The sequence below is a fragment of the Papilio polytes genome, unplaced genomic scaffold (genome assembly GCF_000836215.1).
Source record: "Papilio polytes unplaced genomic scaffold, Ppol_1.0 DF823700.1, whole genome shotgun sequence".
Taxonomy (NCBI): domain Eukaryota; kingdom Metazoa; phylum Arthropoda; class Insecta; order Lepidoptera; family Papilionidae; genus Papilio; species Papilio polytes.
In genome coordinates this window covers 222,181-245,460 of record NW_013525504.1, presented here as the reverse complement: position 1 = coordinate 245,460, position 23,280 = coordinate 222,181, and the positions used below count along the sequence as shown (strand labels likewise).

At 35.9% G+C, this 23,280-nt stretch overlaps 4 protein-coding genes across 7 annotated transcripts in view; 3 read left to right on the top strand and 1 right to left on the bottom strand.

The window, feature by feature from the left end:
• Nucleotides 1–6,356, top strand: part of LOC106103843 (protein pellino) — a 52,410-nt gene extending 46,054 nt beyond the window's left edge. For both annotated transcript variants that reach the window (XM_013283751.1, XM_013283752.1), the window contains exons 7-10: nt 404–560; nt 1,215–1,395; nt 1,924–2,069; nt 2,531–6,356. In XM_013283751.1, the coding sequence (XP_013139205.1) occupies nt 404–560; nt 1,215–1,395; nt 1,924–2,050 (465 nt within the window). In that variant the 3' untranslated portion in view covers nt 2,051–2,069; nt 2,531–6,356. The remainder of the gene's footprint in view (nt 1–403; nt 561–1,214; nt 1,396–1,923; nt 2,070–2,530) is intronic.
• A 76-nt stretch (nt 6,357–6,432) lies between these two features.
• LOC106103845 (WD repeat-containing protein 92) lies at nt 6,433–9,878 on the bottom strand. Its single transcript, XM_013283753.1, has 6 exons — nt 9,248–9,878; nt 8,958–9,085; nt 8,178–8,395; nt 7,747–7,869; nt 7,417–7,529; nt 6,433–7,008 (listed from the first exon to the last, which is right to left on the bottom strand). The coding sequence occupies exons 1-6, from the start codon at nt 9,619–9,621 to the stop codon at nt 6,801–6,803; spliced, it is 1,164 nt and encodes a 387-aa protein (XP_013139207.1). The 5' UTR covers nt 9,622–9,878; the 3' UTR covers nt 6,433–6,800.
• A 410-nt stretch (nt 9,879–10,288) lies between these two features.
• LOC106103827 (CXXC-type zinc finger protein 1) lies at nt 10,289–15,528 on the top strand. 2 transcript variants are annotated; one of them, XM_013283719.1, is made up of 10 exons: nt 10,289–10,453; nt 10,532–10,653; nt 10,750–10,913; nt 11,043–11,166; nt 11,480–11,587; nt 12,201–12,384; nt 13,182–13,379; nt 14,024–14,230; nt 14,686–14,933; nt 15,195–15,528. In XM_013283719.1, exons 1-10 carry the CDS (start codon nt 10,427–10,429, stop codon nt 15,292–15,294), a joined length of 1,482 nt encoding a protein of 493 aa, XP_013139173.1. In that variant the 5' UTR covers nt 10,289–10,426; the 3' UTR covers nt 15,295–15,528. The 2 variants fall into 2 exon arrangements, with proteins under 2 accessions (XP_013139173.1, XP_013139172.1); XM_013283718.1 differs by having other exon boundaries at nt 10,290–10,453; nt 12,198–12,384; nt 15,195–15,526.
• A 2,001-nt stretch (nt 15,529–17,529) lies between these two features.
• LOC106103832 (protein Fer3) lies at nt 17,530–21,835 on the top strand. Of its 2 annotated transcripts, none has more exons than XM_013283725.1 (5): nt 17,530–17,639; nt 18,650–18,791; nt 20,295–20,388; nt 20,691–20,857; nt 21,087–21,835. In XM_013283725.1, exons 2-5 carry the CDS (start codon nt 18,750–18,752, stop codon nt 21,270–21,272), a joined length of 489 nt encoding a protein of 162 aa, XP_013139179.1. In that variant the 5' UTR covers nt 17,530–17,639; nt 18,650–18,749; the 3' UTR covers nt 21,273–21,835. The 2 variants fall into 2 exon arrangements, with proteins under 2 accessions (XP_013139179.1, XP_013139178.1); XM_013283724.1 differs by having other exon boundaries at nt 18,603–18,791.
• Nucleotides 21,836–23,280: the final 1,445 nt, after the last annotated feature.

The following is a 23,280-nucleotide window of genomic DNA, read 5'->3' as shown; positions in this document are numbered from 1 at the left end:
AGAATCACTCATATAGTATTAGTATTTTTATTATAATAAAGAAAGATTTGTTTTTTTTTGTTTGCATTGAAACAACTCGATAACTTCCGGAACGGTTTAAAAATAGCTTTCACCATTTTTTTAATATCCTTGAGTTGGGAAACGAACAAGCGGCCACCTGAATCCAACAAAATGGCGAAGCGACCGCTGCCCATAGACATTTGCAATAGCGGATGCGTTGCCTACCCTTAATCGACGGAGGAGGAGACGCACATAAAGAGGATATTTCCCCTTCCTATGCGTGTCCTTCACCGTTAAATCCACGTACCCTTCCCATATTAAAAATGGTGGGAAGGAAAAGGGACCAAAGTAAGGCCTCCATTAAAATAATTTCATAAAGTACATGATAAATGATATAATCCAGACGAAGCGCACGCTGGAGGCGCTGGTGGACGAGCTGAACGCGGGCCGGCCGCAGTGCCCCGTCGGCCTCAACACGCTCGTCATCCCGCGCAAGCTGTCCGCCGCGCACCAGGACCTCAACCAGCCCTACGTCTATCTGCACTGCGGACACGTGCAAGGTAACACCTCACGACACGACTCTGACTCTGCTCACACCTCACCTCACCACACGTCACGACATTATCTCACGTCATCTCACGACACGTCACAGTCAGAGGGCGTTGTGACCTTTACCAAAACCTTTGACAGTACTATCGGATGTTTTTGCCATTTACTCTGGAGCGAAATTAAATTGAATTGAGATACAACCGATAATTATTTTTATTAATATCCATGTTTTATTTTGTAATATCATAAAGAGGAAAGATTTGAATTCTTAGATTTTTGTACGTATTTGATTCACTTAAAAACCACTGAGCCGATTTTTATGTCATATATTATCACTTAAAAGCATTTATTTTGTTCATTGTTAAGTTTGTGTGTAAGTTTCGTTGTGACAGCTTGCGATCTTGGCGTTGATTCGATTCGTATACTACATAGTACTATCACCAATTGGACTTTGTGTTTTTTGTTGTTTATTGTATAATACTAGCTTTCGTCCGTAATTCCGTCCGCGTGGTATTGAAAAAAATTAATAGCCTATGTGTTCTTCTAGACTATCCGCTATCCTCTCTACATTTATGTCAATTTTCTTTGATATCTGTTCAGCCGTTTAGGCTACAAACTCTTACAAAGAAACATCCGTCCATCCTTATGATTGTTGTGTGGTGCAGGCGAGCACTCGTGGGGCGCGGAGGGCAGCGAGGCGGGCGTGCGGCGCTGCCCGATGTGCCTGACGGCGGGCCCCGTGGTGCGCGTCTGCATGGGCATCGAGCCCGCCTTCTACGTCGACTCCGGCCCGCCCACATACGCCTTCAACCCCTGCGGACACATGGCCTCCGAGAGGACCGTCAAGTATGCACCTTTACATCCTCTTGTGATGTGATCTTTTACAGAATCTGTGCATATTTTCTTGTTTACATAAACCTATTTTTTTACCTTACAGCTTTCCCTTACGACTCTATGCCCAAAAATGACTTACTGTACGATATACTAAAATATTGTTATCAATATTATATTAGTGTAATTTATACTTTTTATGCTGATATTATTAATAGAGAAAATTTGTATTTTTGTATGTACTCGATTCACGTTAAAACTACTAGGCCGATTATAGAATCTCTAACCATTATAAGTATTTTTTTAAAATGTAATGAGTATTTTATAGGCTATATATTTTTAATTTCAGCTAGTTTATACTAATATTATTAAGTGGAAAGATTTTTATTTTTGTATGTATTGAAATAACTCAAAAACTACTTGGACGATTTCAAATGTTTCACCATTAAAATGCTTTGTTATCAGTAACATAGGATATATGGTATATCTTTTCCACGCGGATAGTCGTGTGCAACAGCTAGTGATGAAAGTACTGGTGTGCAGGTACTGGGCGAGTGTGGACATCCCGCACGGCACTAACGGCTTCCACGCGATCTGTCCCTTCTGCGCCGCGCCGCTGCAGGGCTCGCCCGGCTACGTGCGCCTCATCTTCCAGGACAACCTCGACTGAATCTCACCTCACAACACACGTAAGCATCTTACCTCTCCCTCTACGTTTGTCTATCTCTCTCACACTTGCGAGAAAACAAAGAGTTTCAAAAATATAGAGGAGGCATGGCACTTCACTTGATTTTTACGTGATCAGACTAACATTAGACTCAAAACAATGTCAATATGTTATTTCTTTTTAAATTAATTGCTAATAGATGCCACTAAATTTAAATGTCTATATTTTGTTTTGTATCTCCAACTGGTATTCTTTTCAAAGAAAGTACCGGTGAAAAAATTTTATGCAATGCCTCGTCTATATATTTTTAAATATCTGCGAGAAACCAAACTTGTTTTAATAAAGACTGACATCTACTTATAACTTACGTTAATTAACATCAGAGACATATAATTTAATCGTTTATTATGTATTAACAAATTAAAGACCATCGATAATTTAGAAAGTTCTATTTTTTAATACATATTTTTTTTTAATTTTCAGATCCGCGTATAGAATTATACGTAGGAAAGTGCATCGATAACGAAAGAACAAAGAGACATCACTAATGCCTCAACTCGGCTATACTTATTGCTTCAAGAGTGGGAACAACGTGAGTGCATTGACAAAAAAGTTTTTACTAAAGTTTGATTGTCAAAGCACTCCTAGATAATCATGTCATCTCTTTCATTTACTTTGAAAAACAGAGACAAAACATGCAACAAATATCAGCGAATTGTTTGTTTACTGGGAATTTAGGACTTCGTTATAGTACAGCTAGCTAGAGCATTCGGTTTGGCACTTCGTTAACAAGAGTACTCTTCTGTGTGACGTGCCAACTCAAGTGCGTGTACTGTTTTTCAATTTTATTTTAATAACAGAATAATACAACTTAGAATGTAATGCTGAAATAGCTATTCATTCTTTCAAATTTAATGTTAAAAATTCCCAGTATTAATAACTATAAAATGTTAATTTTTATTCATGTATTCGCTGAAATTGGAAAAAAACCTAAACTAGAAATTGACAATTTGACACATTCAGTGCAACAAACTTTTTCACAATACAAAATGTAGCATTGAACGTGTTAAAACAATAATCGACTTACCGATTACTAAATCAGTTAAAAAACATACCAAATTGAGAATCGTGTATATTTGTGTTATCGATGTAAAAACGTACAACACTATTCTTTACGAGCAACTTTGGTTAACTACAACGTTTCTTTGATCCAAAATTAGTAATGTTGATAATTTAGTTAACAATTATCGATGCTACTTAGACTATCGTAAGCCACTATTATTCGATTTACACCTTCTATTGATTTTTTAAACTTAACTTGATCGATAATTTTTGTATACATTTAAAAGTAACATTGTAAAGAATTTGGCGATCTATTATTTATCTTTGATGCATCGTATTTAATTGTATAAATATTTTGTCTTGAGAATTATGCGATTCTCTAATTTACCTAGAAGCCATCAAAATGCGCTCTAACAATTAAATTCCCACATAGAGTCGAATATCGTCTAACAAAGTTTTATTTTCTGGCGTTCTTAGAATAAACTATTGAAATTTATTTATTCTGGTTGAAATGTATAACGAAGACAAACTGTTTCAATCTTTTTTTTAATATATTTTTATATAAAGTTAAAATATTATGATTATAAAATGTTACAAAGCGCTAGTGTTGTGCAAACTATCGACAGAAATTATCGACGGAAAATAAATGATTTTATGAGATGCAAATATTTATAATATTGATACTTTCACTAATGTTAGTGTCTAAATATGAAGAGATTTAAGATGAAGTGTTTTCCGATGACGATCTATTTATTTGTTAATGACATGTAAAATAAAAATATCGGATGGATTTTAACATATAAGTGAACAATAATCAATGCTTTGTATATTGCGATACTTTTTAATGTTTCGTTGACGAGTGAATGATTTAAAAAATACAAATTTATAGATATGGTTTTCGATAGGGAAAACAGTAGATACATAAACTTTGTAAACTTGGGCTGGTAAATCTGATTTTTCAATAATATTTTGATTTGAAATTGAATTAAAATAAACAGGAACTGAGTTTAGGTGAACAATATCCAGAAACCCTCTAAATTACAATAAATTCAATATTAAAAACAACAAAACAGAAATATAACATCAGTGTGCTTGAGAATATAAAATGTGGTAAATATATTTAACGTATGAATGCTTTTTTCGTTTACGTGATATTTTCGTTGTGATATGCAGCTTTTTCGGGAAAATGGATATCGTGAATGTAAGGGCATGTTTCCAACTAAGTTTGTCAGCCCATATAGCGTGCGTTCGCACTGAAACCATCTATAAAAACATTGTTGATTTTCATAATCCTTGACACAGATAATGTTTTTTGTAATGTTTCGGCAGTGGAAACTCACGGTTAAGATCCGTTCACACAAACCGGAGCATAGAAATATAACGCAAATAAAATTGCGCTTCATACGACTGAAATAAGGTTTAATTTTAGTTTACACGTCTTTATTACGCTTGCTTTTGATAATAAAAAATGACGTATAAACGTGCAAAATACAATTCAAACCATTTCTCAATTTTATTTGCGATAAAAATGCCCTGCTCTCAGTCTTATGTGAACGAACCCTTAGTCTATTTAACGACTAAGTTGAAGTTGATTTCTATATGTTGAATTAAGTTAATATGTTTAATTAAGGTGTTTATTCCTAAGAATACAAAAGATTTTAATTATACCGATTGTAATGTACACATATTTACCTTGTGTATATATTTTCGAGTGTGTAAGCGTATATTATAAAATTCAAGCTGTCAGCTCTCTGCAACCGCACCCGAACGACAGTCGCGTTCATTTAAGTATCGAGAATGTGTGGAAAATGTAAATAGTGTTCATTTCCAGTTCTTGTTAGTTAATTTATGATTGTTTGCGTGGCTTATATAGCCTTAGCTGTAGCACAAGCCAACTAGAATATGTGTTTCAATATTGTTGGCTTAATAAATATATTGCGATTTTTTTTGTGTATCTGTTTATTCATATATTTATGAACTGAAAAACACTGGCAGTATATAAATGCCTTGTTTAAAAAAGATATATTCAAATTTCGAACGCGGGAAAATGCCCGCTATGATTGGTCAAAGATTATGGCGGTTAGAAATGACTATGGCGACAAAATAATTTACTGGCGGGAAATATAAATGAAAGATGTAATTACATAGATAGAACATTTTATACATTATATAGTTCTATAAAATCAAGATACTTATAATAATGTATGACGTCTAATTAAAAGGATTCTTTTAAAACGATAAGGCGCCCAGAAAATCATTTTTTTGACAAATCTGAAGCAGTTTTAATGCTTTTTCATATCTAATCTTTGACGAATAATTTGATCATACAAATTAGAAATAAAATAGACAATAAAATTATAATAATATACCGGGTCTTTAATAATAAAAAAAGAATATGGTCTAGTAAATGTAGTCTTATTAAAGATGACTGTAATGTTCTGTTTATGTATTTATTTCTTTGATTTAAAAACATAAATGTTTTACTTTTTAAGCGACAAGTTATTTGACTTTGTGGACATGACACTAAATTGCATAGCTCACTAGCGCCATCAGAGTGTCAAGATCAAGACAAGAAAAACTTTTCTAATAGAACAGATATTTTTGTCGGACTATACCAATAATAAACGCACCTCGTACGAGGAATTGTATAAATAATGTATGATAGAGGTAGTGTTAGCTTATGATTGGTAATGAAAGAATAGTTTTTGTACAATTCGATACCACTAGTTAGTGAGACACGGAAGAGTTTTCTATACGTCATCCTTATTGTATCTGTTATCCTAGTGAGGTTTATAAATTATTTTACGAATTTTTGTGATACAATAATTAAATAAGCTTAAAATATTCTAGTTGAAAAGCTTTTAAATCGACATTTGAGCTGACATTTTCCGTAGCTGTTTAGTGAGACAGTAATTTTGCGTTTTTAGTTATCGCTTCAATATCAGTTTTGCGATGAATTGCATTGAATAATGTGTTTTTATATATTTAGCATTATTTTGGATTAAGTGTAAATGAAATCTAATGTATGGATGTTGACATACTTTCATACAATGGGTTTTGTTTACTATCGTGATGTGTGAAAAGGAACGGCGTAGTCGTGGATATGACGGCTGCAATACTAAAGATGCGAAATCACGCGTGTAATATGTTCTAACATTAGTCTAAATAAGAACTGATTGCTAGCCTTAATTTTATTTATAATAATTGCTAGGTTTAATAAAACAGCTCTTTTGAGTTAGACATTTAATATGTTGTTTTATTTTATAACATATACACCTAAGTTGCTTAATTTGAATACATTTTCAAAGAACTTACAATAAAAAAATCTTATAACTCATTATTAATATATAAAAACATCCATTTATGACATAAAACAAATTAAGTCGTACTCGGAATCGTTAAGTGAGTATATTTAGTACTAGTTAGCTGTGTTACTCTGGACAGCTAACTTGCAGGAAAAGTCCCATCAAAATACTATAATTATTTGGAACAAACATGGACTTGAGAACAAAAAATAAAAACACATTTTGTTATAAGTAAAATAAATATATCATGTGTAGGAAAATGAAAATTCAATCTAGATTAAATTTTTTGATAGGCGTTTGGGAAGACAAGTCCATCATTGGGCAGAAAAATGGTAATGACTAGAAACGTAGTAAACTTCCAATAGCTGTAGTTAAATGAGCTGAGTTCACTGCAAATTGAGTTTAGTGGTGACAATGACCCGCACTTGCTGGTCGTAGGAGGTGGTGATCGCAAGTCCGGTGTGGTCGCGGTTCCATTGCCAGGCGTTGATGGGCTGCGGACTGAGCAGCGCGCGCTGCAGCCGGCGCAGGCTGCCCGGCACGCCGTACGCCGCACCCGACCCGTCCACGCGGCAGCGCTGCTCCGGGTACTCACTGGGAACGGTTATTTTGGCCTTAAGCTTGTAAGATACCGATGATCGGTGGCTTGCAAACTTTTGAAACACTTATGGCTTGCAAAGCTTTTAAAACACCTATGGCTTGCAAGCTTCTAAAACACCTATGGCTTGCAAGCTTCTTAAACACCTATGGCTTAGCGAAGTTTGAAGATACCCTTGGCTTCCAAGCTTTTAAGCCACCTATGGCTTGCAAGCTTCTGATAACTGTAGATGGCAAGCTTCTAAGACAACTATGGCTTGCAAACTACTTAAACACCTATGGCTTGCAAGCTTCTAAAACACCTATGGCTTGCAAACTTTTAAGACAATTGTGACTTGCAAGGTCTAAGACTTTGTTTTGTTGTTTTACATACTTCTAAATATAACTCTATATAACTGTACTTACTATTTCCAAAGACTAACTAAACCATTCCCAGCACAGGATATAAATATATCTCTATTCTGGGGCAGATGCCGCGCCGCCCATATTGTGCCGCTTTGACTGCAGTGGTCTAACACCTAAAAATTATATTAGACTCATTAAGTGGGTACTATGAGTGCCCATTATTGTAGACTTTTCATACTTATCCTATGTAAATGGTAAATGGTTAGTATGTATGTAAATGGAAAGTGTGTAAGTACACAAGCCATGCCGAGGCATAGCAAATATTTATTCAATTATTCTTTCTTGTTTAAATATATATCTATCTCTTTCTAACGTGATACAAATACTTACTTGGGCAAATCCTTTAGTGGGATTTTGTGTTCTGAGATCAAATACATGCAACTTTCCCTCCAATGTTGTCGCAACCATTTTGTTCATTGGTATATCTTGACGATCAAATTCTACGCAGCACACCTAAAATGACATAACAAAGTAATACTAATAACTTGACATTTATTATATACTGGTTTTCGCCTGCGACTCCGGCCGCGTGGAATTAAAAAAGAAAAGAGAGTAGCCTATTTGTTCTTCTAGACTATCATCTACATCTACACAAAATTTCATCGAAATCCATTCAGCCATTTAGGCTCCAAATTCTAACATCCTTCTATCTAAAATTTTAATATTAGTATGATGTATGATAAACATGAAATGAACTTGTTTTAACTATTTCTTTTGCACTATTAACTTAATAAATTAATATATGCAATTGGAATCTTTACCCCATTCTTTAGATTGCACTCCCATCTCAAAGACATAGTTCTGAGGTCAAACATCTTGAGGTCGCCATTGTCGTATCCAGCCATCACAATGCGCTCGGCGTCGTTAAACGAATTACCAAAGCAGACACACCAGCAGTCACGCCGCGTCTCGCCGCTAGCCGCCTGCATGTTAGCCACTGGCTTACCACGCTGCCGTGGGTCCCACACCTTGACTGTACCTAGAAGTTACATTGGACTGGAATGGTTCACACCATAGATCGGTAGGGGTAGGCCCCCAGAGTTGAAAAATGTAAAATATATATGAAATGGAAGATTCAGGGAAATTGAAGTGAAGGACAAAGGATATCCTGACTTAAACACCTGTTTAGTTTAAAATTAGCACCCATTAGTTAATGGCACTTTGTCCTCTTGAAACTGCAGTTCTGCATAGCAATACACAACCACAATATTGAGATTGCCGATAGCTTATACTTTAAGAGGAATATGTAAAAACTACTTCTTTTAAGACTATATTAAAGAAAACAATCTATAGTATATGTTATTCCAAATAAAGTGTCATTATGGAATATTTTAAATAAGTCAACCAACCTCCAGTGGGCCAGCATGGTTGACTAAGGACTAGTCACACCAACTTAAAGTAAGACCCTCAGTGGGGATTATAAAGAGCTGGTGATTATGGTAAATTTTATTCAGGATCTTTTGGTCATTTTTGGTTATAAATCATTTTTGATTGGTCATTGTTATGTAATTATTTTCTTTAAAAAGTTAATTAATAGTTACCATCTCTACTTCCAGTCACAATCTCAGGAGCGCCACAATTTACAGTACTGCCTCCCATTCCATCTATTGAATTTATTATGTCTGTATGTTCCTTTGTTATATAAACTTGACTGCTCTTTTCTAAATCCCTAAAACATTGAAACAATTATAAATATAGTCCTAATGCTGTAATAACACAAAGGAAATGTAAATAGTAAATCAATTGTGTCCTATTTACAGAAGATTTTAAGTTTTTACATGGACATAATATCACAGTCATATCTATTTACTAAAAGTAAATAGTAACAAACCATATTTCCAAAGTTCCTTTGAAATCACCGGTAGCCAATCTTCGCTCAACATCACTGCTGGCGCCAAAGGTTCCACATTTAAATGAATTTTGCCGCTCTATTACCTTTATTTTTTCAATTTTCCCTGAGGATATCTCAAATACCTCAATAGTTCCGCTACCTTTAGGAAGTGATCCGATAACCACAAATTTTGCAGAACACGGTACCCATTTACAATCGAATAAAGAATGATCTAATTTGTGTTGGATGTGTGCAATAATATGCGGCGTATCTTTGTCTTCCATTGCAAAAGTCGAACTATATGCAACAGCATCAATTGAGTTATCCAATTTGTTTCTTTTAACTGTTATTGACAAAACATGTTGAGTTGCCATGGCGACAAATGACAAAGATGACGTTTAAAAATAGAAATTGGTATTGATTTTTTAGAATCGATAGATGGTAAGTTTTTAACTTTATAAGATTGTGAAAACGTTTTAATGACAACGTAGGTATTTATCGTTTATGATTGTTTTATGCTAAAATACTGTTATTTTTTCGCTTTCACTGTTATTAATAATTATTTTAATTTTTTCACTTAGCGCCACCCAATAGCTGTTATGTGATTTTTTAATAGCTTTTTACGTTTAGTATGAAACAAATCACTTTATTCATTTTTAACTGTTAGTACGTAGTTTATTTTAAGTTTCAGTTAAGCATTTTGTTAATGGTTCCAAGAAAATATAACAAAATCCATAATTTTGCGATTCCATAAAACGTTCGGAAATGCGTCTTGGGCATAGAGTTTTCACTTAATTTACGATTTCATAGTTTAAAATAAAGTGTAGATCTGTAAGATTATTAATCATCTAGTTTTTTAAGGTACACGTTGAACTTGGAAATGCATTAAAATAACTACGAGGAAGCTTTTCATTTTTTCACTAAAATTTATTACGATAAATCGATTCAAAAACTATTGAGTAGTAAAATATTGCAGCATCGTCTTGCATATTGCATCTCCAAATTACAAATGGCAAATGTCAATGTCATAGTGACAGTGACAAATTGTTAAATTAAACCACAATTTATAACAATTAACAACATTGATTATAGTAATTTTTAGATCAAAACTGTATACTTTCTTAGGTTAAAACAATTGAAAAGAACTTGTTAACTCATATTCTAATTATTGTTTTTACAATGGGTGATAAGAAGTATAAACAAAGTGTTGGTATTTCTAAAACTATTAAGTTTTAACCAATTTTATTTACTAAGTTATCACTAAATCTTTGTTTTGTTTAACAGAAGGCAGATATTGCTAAACAATTTGATTTGCCCGAGCGTCAATCGAAGATTACAACATTGCTAAATCAAGCTGGCCAAGCTTACTGCATCTGCAGATCGTCAGATAGCTCTCGGTTTATGATGTGAGTTTTTTTTTAACTTACATTGTAATAAACTGTCTATGAATAATGTAGGGAAATCATTGAGTTTATTTTATTGTTTTGTTTTGTTATTCATAGAGCATGCGATGCTTGTGAGGAATGGTACCATGGTGACTGTATCAATATATCAGAAAGAGAGGCAAAGTACATAAAGAATTATTTTTGTGAACGTTGTCGTGAAGAAGACCCAAGTTTGAAGACAAGATTTCGACCACAGAAGAGAGAAAATGATGGTGACTCAGGTCAGTCATCTTTTGAAATGGGATGTTTGTTTTTTTAGACAATGAAAAAATGTTAATTTACTTTTTTATTCTACAAGTTGATTCAATTAAATACATACTAGTTAAATTGTTAAACTATTTTTAATTTAGGTCGAGATGATAGAAAAAAGAAACGCAAAGAAAAGGATCATTCTGAAAACAAATCTTCTAAAAGGTCTACGAAAGATGGTTGTGGAGATTGTTCGGGGTGTTTACAAGAATATGATTGTGGCCAGTAAGTATAGTTACAGTTACAACCAAATTGTAAGAACTAATAATCTTTTAACATATAACATTTTATTGGATTATCTACTCCGGTATTTGGATTTTCTCATAAGCTGAGTTGGCTGGAGTAATAAATGTCCTTCATACAAAATATGAAACAATTTTGGAATATCGGAAACTATAGCCATAATTATTAACGGAAAAAAAACTATATCATATACAAGTTTGGCATTCAGCATCTATAGTTCTGGTAGCTGTAACCAATGTTGTAATAAACAGTTTCCGTGTCTTTTGTAATAAACAGTTGCAATTTCTTCCCGCAGTTGTGATGCATGTGAGGACAAACGTAAATTTGGCGGCAACAACAAGCTTAAGATGAGATGCAGACAGAAGGTTTGCACCAAGGACAAGAAGTCGCTGCGTCAATCCAGGTATCTATAACAAGCGGAAATTCGCGGTGTTCCACTTATAGAAAAAAAATTTTTTCCTTGCAACAAGGCAAAGTACGCCACGTTTTAAAATTAGGTAGGACTGAGTTGCGCAATTGTTTTTTTACCCAGTTGTCTGGGTAAAAAAAAAAAAGAAACATCTGTATACTCTTGACCAACCTTTTAGTGCGGATTTGCATACTATTTAGCAGTCAATGTTCACGCTGTGCTTTTTTTTTATATAATATAAGGTTGCAAACGAGGAAGCGGCCACCTGTATCCTCCGAAATGGAAAGCCACCGCCGCCCATAAACATCTGCAATTGAAGATGCGTTGCCAACCCTTAATCGACGGAGGTGGAGACACACATAAAGAGGATATTTCCCCTTCCTATGCGTCTCCACTACCGTCAAATCTACTTTTCCTTCCTACCCTTTCCTCTTAAGAAAAGGGTAGAAAGGAAAAGGGACTAAAATTAGACCTCCGGCACCACACGGAATTGCTCCCACTTCAAGCCTGTTTTCTGTGTGGTCGTGGTATTGCACCGGGCGAGCCGGCCCATTCGTGCGTAGATGTTAAAGCGGGCTATACCACTCTCTGGTTTATCTTACAGCAGCAGTAACAGAGTAAAGAAGAAGCACCACGAGCGGGAGACGTACGAGCTGGAGGAGTCGCTGGCGCACCTGCAGGCGGCGGCGCGCCAGTGCTACGGGCCGCAGTGCACGCGCGCCGCGCGCCCCGCCTCCAAGTACTGCTCCACGGACTGCGGCGTGCGCCTCGCCACCGCCAGGATATACCAGGTCTGCATCCCCCGCTAGATAATACAGTAGAACCTCGATAACTCAAACCTCGGTAACTTAAAAACTCTATAACTTCAAAAAATAATATGTTCCTTTCCCATCAGAGCCCAAAACCTCTACAACATAGACCCTTGATAACTTAAAACCTCAATAACTTAAAGTATTTTGTGTTTTCCTTGGACTTTAACTTATCGAGGTTCTACTGTTATAATAGGCCTATTTATTTCCATATTTACATAGTGTTTAAAATTTCATTTTGTTAGTAATGTTAGTTTTACACCTTATTATAGTTATTAGTATTGTTAGTCTACTATATTCAATATTTTAAAATATAGATCCCTCTGTCATACACTGTCAGATAGAGTACCAAAATCCAATACTTTCATCAAATTTTATATGTTGGATTGTTCTCTGAAAATTTACAAGAATTATGGAATAGGTCCTTAGTGCTTCATTCTGCCTCAATTTCAGATATCATCCGCGTATTTGCGACAAGTTTAGCTAAGAGCTATTACTCTATGCCTATTTGATTTCTATGCCAGCATCAGTATTGAAGACGCGCTGTCGCCCACAAACTATGTTAGAGCGAGATTAAAAAAAATTCTGAAATTTTTCTTTCAAAATTACATATAGACACTTCTTTACTTTCTTCGTTGCTGAAGTCTCTATTAATTCTATCATTACGAAGTGTTCGGGTTATTCTAAGTTTCAATGGAATAAAACTGTAAAAACTAAGGAATTTAAATGTAGATGGGAAACCGGTGATAAGAATAAAGGTTGGTTATGATTGTCGGCAGGTGCTGCCGCAGCGCATCCAGGAGTGGTCGCTGTCGAGCTGCGTGGCGGAGCAGCACAACCGCAAGTCGCTGGAGGTGGTGCGCGGCGCGCTGGCGCGGGCGCAGGCGGCGCTGCGCCAGCTGGACCGCCAGCACGCCGAGCTGGACGCGCTGCTGGCGCGCGCGCACTCCGCCACCATACTGCACACTGACGACAAGGTACCCTATATAAGTAGGAATAGTGCGTATTGACCTCCAGCATGTTCAAGTTGTCCAAAAAAGGGTTCCCTATCATCCTGATGTATTCATGATCAGGAATTTATGGATCCATACTTTAACAGACACACACCGACGACCTATCTTAATTAACTCGCCTTTTTTTCTTATTTCTGATAGAGACAGATTCCTTAAAACATGTCAGTGCCATTATTAACTTATACAAAATACTTATAAACTATATAAATTAGAACCAAAGTACAAAAATATAAAAATGAAAAAGAAAGACAAATTGATCTTCTTTGGGTTTTCTTATATCCATGCATTAACAAAGTTAAAAAAGGTTATTTTGTAAGTGGCTGTTTTTTTAGTTAGTTATTTTTTCTACATCGTATATATTTTTTTATCATCTACATCTATGCCAAATTTCGTAGAGATTTGTGCAGGGGTTTAGGCTACAAACTGTTTCACACATCCACTTAAATTATCCATGCATAAACAGAGTTTAAACAGATTATTTTGTAGCTGTTTTTTAGGTAGTAATTTTTTTTAATCATATATATTTTTAAATTTCAAATATTGTGGATTTGTTCAGCACTGTAGGCTTCAAACTCTCACTCATCCATCTAAAGTGTTATTTATAACAGGAGGCGGACGACGAGACGTCGATGTACTGCATCACGTGCGGGCACGAGATCCACTCGCGCACGGCCGTCAAGCACATGGAGAAGTGCTTCGTGAAGTACGAGGCGCAGGCCTCCTTCGGCAGCCGCCACCGCACGCGCATCGACGGACAGAGCATGTTCTGCGACTACTACAACCCCCTCAACGCCACCTACTGCAAGCGGCTCAGGGTAACTCATCTATACTGATATAAAAGAAACATTTCTATTTTTTCTATACTGTTATAATAAAGCGTCAACACACTTCTTTGTTACCTAAGATGTCAGCAATTGCAGCATATTTTTGAATAATTATTTATTCAATAAAAAGGCCTACACTTATGTCACGCTTTAGGCTATATATTTTAACGCTATTAAATTTGGTGAGTAAATAAATTGGATAAAAATACTAATGCGGGAAAAAGACCATAAGTTGCTGCCAACATCAAGGAAACCAAAGGAAAGGAAAATCAAAGGAACCGTTAAGGAACAAAATAAGTTCTAACCGTCTCCTCGTCGCAAAAGGACGGATGAAACTTTTATTTTCATTTGTCCCCACGTGGGGACAGAGCGCGGTGACGGTTGGGAATTATCCATAATTTTGTCTTGTAGGTTTATCTCAATAAATAAATAAAAAAATTGTTTAGGTGATGTGTCCGGAGCACTTCAAGGACCCGAAGGTGGGCGACAGCGACGTGTGCGGGTGTCCGCTGGTGCGCGGCGTGTTCTCGCCCACGGGGGAGTTCTGCCGCGCGCCCAAGAAGTCCTGCCTCAAACACTACCAGTGGGAGAAGCTGCGCCGCGCGGAGATCGACATGGAGCGCGTGCGCCAGTGGCTGCGGCTGGACGAGCTGGTCGAGCAGGAGAGGAGCATCCGCCTGGCGATGGCATCCAGGTATACGCCGGCTCATATGTCCCCGTTGAGGGGCTCGGAGCCTACCCCAAGTTAGTGACTAGGCCAATGACACTGCTGGCCAAGTTTTTACTTTATTTTTTTAATTAAAAAAAATAAAAGTAAGTACCCTATATGTACTTCCAGAATATCCTCTACATCTATACCAAATTTCATAGAAATCCGTCAAGCCGTTTATAAATTCCAACAAACATCCATCCATCTAAACTTTCGCATTTATAATATTAGTATGATCTTTTTCAGAGCCGGCGTGTTAGGTTTAATGTTACATTCGACTTACAACCACGAAGTGATGGAACGTATCACCAAAGTCAATGAAAACGGCAAGTTGAAGGAGTCCTGACACCGGATATGACGTGACCGCACCTCGCAGAACTCTCGCACCGCACAGACACACACATCATTGTAACTTTGTAATAAACTAAGAGCATAATATAGTTTTTAACATATGAATACGTGAAATGAATACATTGTACCCGTTTTTAAGTAAACTGAAAACTCCATATGGTGAAAAAGCGCATAAAACTATTAAAAAAAATACTTTATAAATTATGGTAGATTTTCGACCAATGGTACAAGTATTAATAAATTTATAAAAATGAAAATGTATTGTTTTATTCATACCAGTTATATTGAATATCTGGCTCGAAGGACCACTTCCTTCGGGCCAGATATTTCCGACTACCACCCTTCCTTCTAATTTCCTTATATCTCAATCATTATATCTGAATTTACTCCATACTTACGTACATTATCCTTCAATCTATCAATACTTTGAAATAAACTATACAATAGTAAATAATATACCAATAGGTATATTTTTAATGCTTGTTACATAGAATGTGCGTACGAAAAGTATGATAGATGACTGTCGTGGATATTTGGAGTAACAGATCGTAAGTTAGACACGGTCTAACAGTTGTGCAAGCTATTTCACACAGATTAGGGTGACCATGAGATATAGAGATGGGTATATTTTCTGCAGCACCAAGGGTGTCGCGTATTATATTCCATTAATTCCTTTTTATTTATTTTACGATTTTTAAAATTTCAAGCAAATCGTGGAGTGAATCTTGTTTCTTAAAAATAATAAAACCTAACTAGTAAATAATAAGTACGTAGTTATAAAAACGTTCAGACATGACTTTCAAGTACTGATATTTCAATCTCGAATACTCTGTGTCCCGGAACATTATTTTTTATGGACATATTTTTATTTAATAGGGCGAGGGGTAAGCAGCGGCATTATTTACGGTTGCGTCTTATTAAAATAACATTAGTATATTAGAAACGCTTAAGCGTTGCTTAAAATATAATAACAATTTTATTTAAAAACTTAGGAACGCTAATAAAATAGCAGCATATCGACGAGTTAGCTTTTTAATAAGAATTTTGTACATGATGTTACACTTTCCTTTAAAATATGAATAAATTAGCTTTTGTTGCGTTTACGCCATTTAAAAAAGTAGCCAATATATTCTTTCAGGCTGATTCTATATTTATACCTAATTTCAGTTTGAAAGATATATAGTAACAATCATCCATCCAAACTTTCGCATTTATAATGATGGTCCAGTACCACCGAATTGTAAATCGTCTAATAACATTCAACGTAAAATAAGTGATGGAAATATCGGATTTTGTTACCTTATCCGACAGTGACGTCATTTTTATCACGACGTCATATCCCAGCCATCAGACAGTGTTGACACAGGCCCTTAGACTTATGGATTTAAAAACATTTTGCTGGTATATCAATATGAAAAGTTTACCTACTTTATAGTTTTTTTCTATCTCTTATTCATTAACAATTATAACTACTATATTGTATCCTCACATACTTCCTGATCGATATAAAGTGGATGCAAATTTAATGGTAAGAATAATTCTAATTAAGTTAAGGACACTAGGGTATCCAGGTTGGTTAGGCAACAATACGCGTCACAAAGTCCCCTAAACCAATTAGAATACAATGAGAATCCCATATCAGATTAGTAACAATATCAAAACATATTTTCCTTCACCCCTCAGAGCACGTGCGTATCCACGCCCCGAGATTTAATAAAACCATACCACCCTCTATAAGTCGTAATTGAAGCGTGTAATACAGTTGACATGTTTTGTTAAATCCTATAATTTGACGTCGATAACTGTTCCCCTTATAATACAATGTTAATAAGACACACACGATACAAAGGAGATACTAAGCCACTATTTATAAAAAATAATTGTTGTAACTTAGTGTAAAAATCTTGTTTTAAGTACAAAGGTATATGTCGTCTTCTATAGCATGATTAGCGCCTGGCAAGGATTTATAAAAATCAGGGTTATCTAACATTAGAGAAAAAAATCATTAGAGGTCAAATATTTAAAATCACGTATTTAACTAAACAGCGGTTATTTTATGAGAGAATGCATTAATTTTTAAACGTCTATTTCTTTATTTACAGTATACCGACAACAGTATATATAAGTACTGATCGCAGTACAGTAAGAGTCATTTTATGGTTATTTATACGGTCGTACTTTATCTTGGCTTTGGGATTTCCTTAGTAACCACTCGATGGCTATGTGCGCTCAGTAAAACTCTACATATGTACTAATGTTTGTGACAGTTAATAAAACATTGAGATAGGAATGAAAGGAGAATAGGACAGAAAGGACTGAAAAGTGTTAAAACATTTCTAAGTAATATCCACCGTACATTTCTTAAATTAGTGTCGGTCACAGTTTTGGGGTCCATAAATTAGTAGGGAAAAAGAATGCAATATGTGTATGACAATTGTATTAATCAATCACATATGGAAGAAAGGAATGCACACAAAAGGATATGGCCGTGGAAGCGTTAACTTGTCGGATTTTACCTAATTCGAGTAATTTTCGCGCGGAGTGACAGTCCCCAACGCGCCCTCTTGTGATGCATCTACCCTACCATCTGTGCTGACATGCCTAATATTTTTATATTAAAGAATGTGGCAAACACGAGATATTAAGTGTCTCCTAATTATTAATATTGGCCTGAAAGAAACATTGATCATTTTTTTATTTTTAATTTTATTCCATAAATTGTTTTTGTCATATTACGACTTCGTAGAGCGACTGTTATGTTTATAATGGTGTTAGATCGTATATAAAATTTAGCTAAAAATCTTGAGGCTAGAAAAGTTATAGCTAACATGTTTTAAATACATTTGCTATGATCTGAATTTGAAGGTTTCGCTTTATCTAATTACTAATCGATGGAAACGTACTCGCCTTAACTGTTCTAAGCTACAGTTTCGCGTAATTTAAAACCTAAAAGCAATTTGTTTGATGTTTCAAGAAACTCAGAAATTTTAAATTTCTACAGTAATATCATAGTAGCGCTTCAGGGGCAAAAGCTTTAGCGAAATTTCATAACAATGTGTATAATTCAATCTGGTCAGAAGTCGATAAGCCCGCCCACTTCACCGGCTGCAACGAATCAACGGGCCCTACCCCCAGGCACCCTTACAACCACCAATAGGGTACAAGAAATCTGTCGTCACTTTCTATTTGGGGTGTTATTTAGCAAACATTCAAATTTGGATTATAAACCTACTGAAATAGGGAACAAGTTAAGTTGCATCTTAATTTAATAATTTCGCTCGACTTTCGGGGGTTGGTTTACAGATATGGAATATTTTGATTTAGTGTAATACGTTCGTGTCGTGTGTCAGGTTAGGTCGAAGTTGACTGCCGTATCTCTAGCACTAACCTGGCTAGGTGCAATTTAACATTTCGGTGGTGATAACAAGTGTCAAGATTCATTTCCCGCTGATGTCATACGGCAGCGAGACGCCGCACGTCTGGACCAGCTCAGTATGTACCCAAGTAGATGTTGCCAACTGCCCAACCCCCATCTTTTCAGTGTATAACTGTGTTCGACTAGCTTTGCAGATGTAGCAACCGGATGATGAACCGATTGTAGCAACTTACGCAAATCATACTTCGATGATAGTACAAATTGGGCCGAATTACGAGCCGATAAAATGATCTTCTTCATCCGTGCGAACCGAAAGCTGATCTGTTGATTATCAGTTTTAGTTAAGCATGGATACTTTTAGGAGATTCACTGCTCGTTTGCCCTCTTACCCTATAAAAAAATACTACTAAGTATGAATTTGCCAGTTTATCTTGTCCAGAGTCCAGAATTCGATCATTTACAGTATGTCGTGTATTATATAATTTGATATTTAATTTAAACATATATAGCACTAGTTTTCCCCGCAACTCTGTCCGCATGGAATTATAGATAGAGATCCCATACCAGGATGACGACACTTAAATTCTAAAAAATATAACAATGGAGTTTTAGAATTTAAGTGTCGTCATCCTGGTATGGGATCTCAATCTATTAGAATCATCATCATCTCCCCTGCCTTATCCTACTCCCGTAGGGTCGGCGCACCGGGTTTTCGTCCTCCAAAGCATTCTATCATCCGTCATCTCAGTCATCACTCCCTTCTTGATCATGTCACCAATCTATTAGAATAAAAAACAAATTTAAATAGCCTATGTGTTTCCTAGACTATGCTCTACATCTATGCCTTGTATTTAGATCCGAATTCACTGAGGTCCGTTCAGCAGTTTAGTCTACAAACTCTAATGAACACCCATCCTTCCATTAAGACTATCGCATTTATAATTTTGTAGTAAAAAATATTGTTACATGCCTAAAAAGTTGATGACTTTAACGAACAATAGAATTGTATTGGTAGGTGGTTACGAATATTTTATCTCGTTTGCTTTTAATGGCATATCCTGTTTTAGCTTTTGTGAGGAAAATAAACACAATATGTGGTTAATATAATAATATGTCATCAAATTCCCGAGCAAACATATGGTTTTCCTCTTAGAATGTTAGTTAGTTTTAGGCGCATTATAATTATTTTGAAATGTGACTAACTACTAAAAAAAAGTCTCGATACTATTTACTAATGGTATGAAAGGATATTTAGCCTAAGCTATGGGTTCGGATCTTGTAACAAAGCTCACTTACTTTATATAGAAAATATATACACCACGAAGAGCACCACATCCTTGTCCCGGGTCCCGTTAGTATAATAAAAAGTGGCTAGGGATCTACCGGTCACCTGATTTTGCTAGAATAGTGAAACAACAGTTGCATATACATCTCCAATAAGATTTCTCTTTTCCATCCTTTCTTTATAAGAAAAGCGTAGGAAGGGACCGTTGTGGGTCTACAAAGTATAGCCAAGGCAAGGTACGGTGAAAACATTGTACCTAAATTAAAATTATAAAAATGATACGTGACCTTGTAACCAACAATTATGATCTAGTTAACACTTATTTTTATTGCAGGGCAGTGAGGTGTCGCCGTACGGGCCGCTGTGGGAGGCGCCTCCGGCCTCCGTGCCCTACCCCGACATCCTGGCCTTTCCTCCGGCCGACCTAGGTTAGTCTTATGAGAGCGTTGGTTTATGGAACAAGGCAAGCGAGATGTGAGTCGTCTGATATTAAATATCCACCACCCTTACGGGTAAGGGTTGCGTATGCATCTACGTCTGCTTACTGCCAGCCACTTAATGCTTACTTAAAAAGTTGCTTAGTGTAGGTTTGACACACAAAATATACATTGAGGTGCTCATTTAGTGCAGGTTAACAGGGTGTGACAGGTAACTTACTTGCTTTAAGTTGTAACTTTGATACTCACATTACTTAGTATGTAGTTTGTAAAATGTATGTTTTTATACTCAGTATGGTCTGCGGGTGGGTGCGGCGCGCGCGGTGGGTTGCGCGCGGCGGCGGGCGGCAAGAAGCCCCGCCGGCGCGTGGCCTCGGTGGCGCAGCGCCGCGCCGCCAACATCCGCGAGCGCCGCCGCATGTTCAACCTCAATGAGGCCTTCGATAAGCTGAGAAGAAAGGTAAACCAGCGCCTAATATAATAACCTCATTAAACAATGGCAAAGCTGCCCACTCCGATAACAAGTGTGAGTTCAGACATAACGGCTGACAGAGATGCTTGAAACAGTAGTGATACTGTGACTACCCTCCATCGGGTAAAAGGCGGTATGATTATGTGCGTTATTAGGTGGCCGTTTGCGTACTTGTCAGCTTGTATTGTAGAAAAAGTACATGAGTGTTGTATGACAGGTGCCGACGTTTGCTTACGAGAAGCGGCTGTCGCGTATCGAGACGCTACGTTTGGCAATCACCTACATCGGCTTCATGTGCGAGTTGCTGCACGGGTCACCCTCGCCGGCACCAGGCCAGGGGCCACACCACGCGCTGCATCACCACAGGCATGTTTTTGACGCCGAAGTTCCGTGGTGCGCATAGGTTAAAAAAATCTTATACCCCCTATACACTGACAACATGCAAATAGCATCGGGAAAATATCTACAAAACTGTTATCATGTGCATTAACGTCACTTGTAGCGTACAGGAAGCTTAGTTTTAATGCTAAGGGAATCTTATCTTATAACGTGTACGACCTATGATTTTCTAATCGTTTTTGTTAACCTTTTAAGAGGCAATAAGACAATTGCACTGTGAATCTTAACTCTATGGATTACTAATGTTTATCGCATTGTTTCCTAATAAAATTTTCACTTAAAAGAACATAAGATGTAGTGTTAGTACGGATAGTACGGATACATCATAGCGGATTCAACTACGCTACAAATATACGAGTACTGTATATTACTGTGTATCTGTGGCTTAGATAAGCGTACACATAGTACACATAGTACACATAGTACGCAAGAAACAAGCACATACTTTGAGTATGAGATTTAAGTTGGTATAAAACACGCGGTTATCATAAATTAGCCTTTTAATATTGTGTTTATGTAATGTAGTTTTACTTAACAGTAGTAAATATGTATAAAATGTCTTCCATTAGTGATAACAAAATAATAATATTTTAGTTCGATTATAAACTTAAACTGTAATTCTGCGTTTTATTCTCTAATCAAATGTTATAGAACATAGAAACAAAAGAAATCAAATAAACTGACTTTTTCTAAAGAGAACATATCAAAATGTAATGGTCGAATGTTTGTTTGCTGACAAGTAAAAACCCAAAAACAATTTTGCATATCACTCAAGAGCGTCACTATGACCTAATATAAAAATTATAATTAATTCTCAGCTTTTTGTTAATAAATCTAACTAAATAAATGTCAAAGTTTAGATGGATGGATGTTTGTTACAGTTTGGAGCCTAAACTACTTACTTTAATGAAATTTGGCATACTTATAGAGGACATAGGCTATAGAACATAGAACATAGTTGGAAGATACTAGGCTACTTATGACCCGAAATAGTTACGTGAGATACATTATTGGGCTGAAAAGCTAACTCGATAGTTTTATAAGAGTTTAAAATATATTGATATTTAACACAGTAATAAATTAAAGTCTGGAGTAACATAGGGGATACAGTTAATTCCCGTAAAATGTCAGGTTCCCGAGGGACATGTGGTATTTTTTCATAGTTCTTTTTTATAATACTGAAGTCACGGTTGAAAGTTATGAATAATAGTTCCATAAAATCGACAATAAACGTTTTCCATACTAATATTATAAATAGAAAAGTTTTTTTATTAATTTCAGTATTATATGTGTGTTTGTGCGTATTTGATTCACGCAAAAACTGAGCCGATTTTAAAAATTCCTTCACCATTAGAAAGGTAATTTATCTGTAAGTAACAGAGACTATATTTTGTATTCGTTTTTCATTTAGTGGGGGCAAAGTCGCGAGCAACTAGTATACTATAATTTCAAAGTTACTAGGTGTTGCTCGCGACTTGGGCCGCGTGTAAAAGCCTATGTTATTGACAACGTAGCTTTGGAATGGTGAAAGATTTTTTTAAAATAGTTCAACTAGTTTATGAGTTACATTCAATACAAATTATATTAACTATAGATTTCTGCGAAGGTTATCATTAAGCACTTCAAAATACCGCGTGACTGTTTAATAAACATATAATGTAATAAGAACATATCCGCGAGATAAGAAAATGGAATTTCTTAGTGTAAGAGATAAATACATTGATTGTCAAATGGATTTACCATCTTATTAATATAAATGGGAAAATTTGGAATGATGAACAATTAAATATTTATTTGATTGATTAATAAAATAGTAACTGAAATGATAAACAGCTGAACGGATGTCGAAGAAAATGACCCAGTTGTAGAACATAGTCTAGAAGAACACATAGCCTTCGGTGAAATTGCTGCTTGCATGCTTTCAAAAGTTTTAGCTTGTTCAATTCAGTCACTTAGTGTGTTGATCATGAAATACCAATAGATTGAAAATGTCAATAATTTTACTAAAAAGT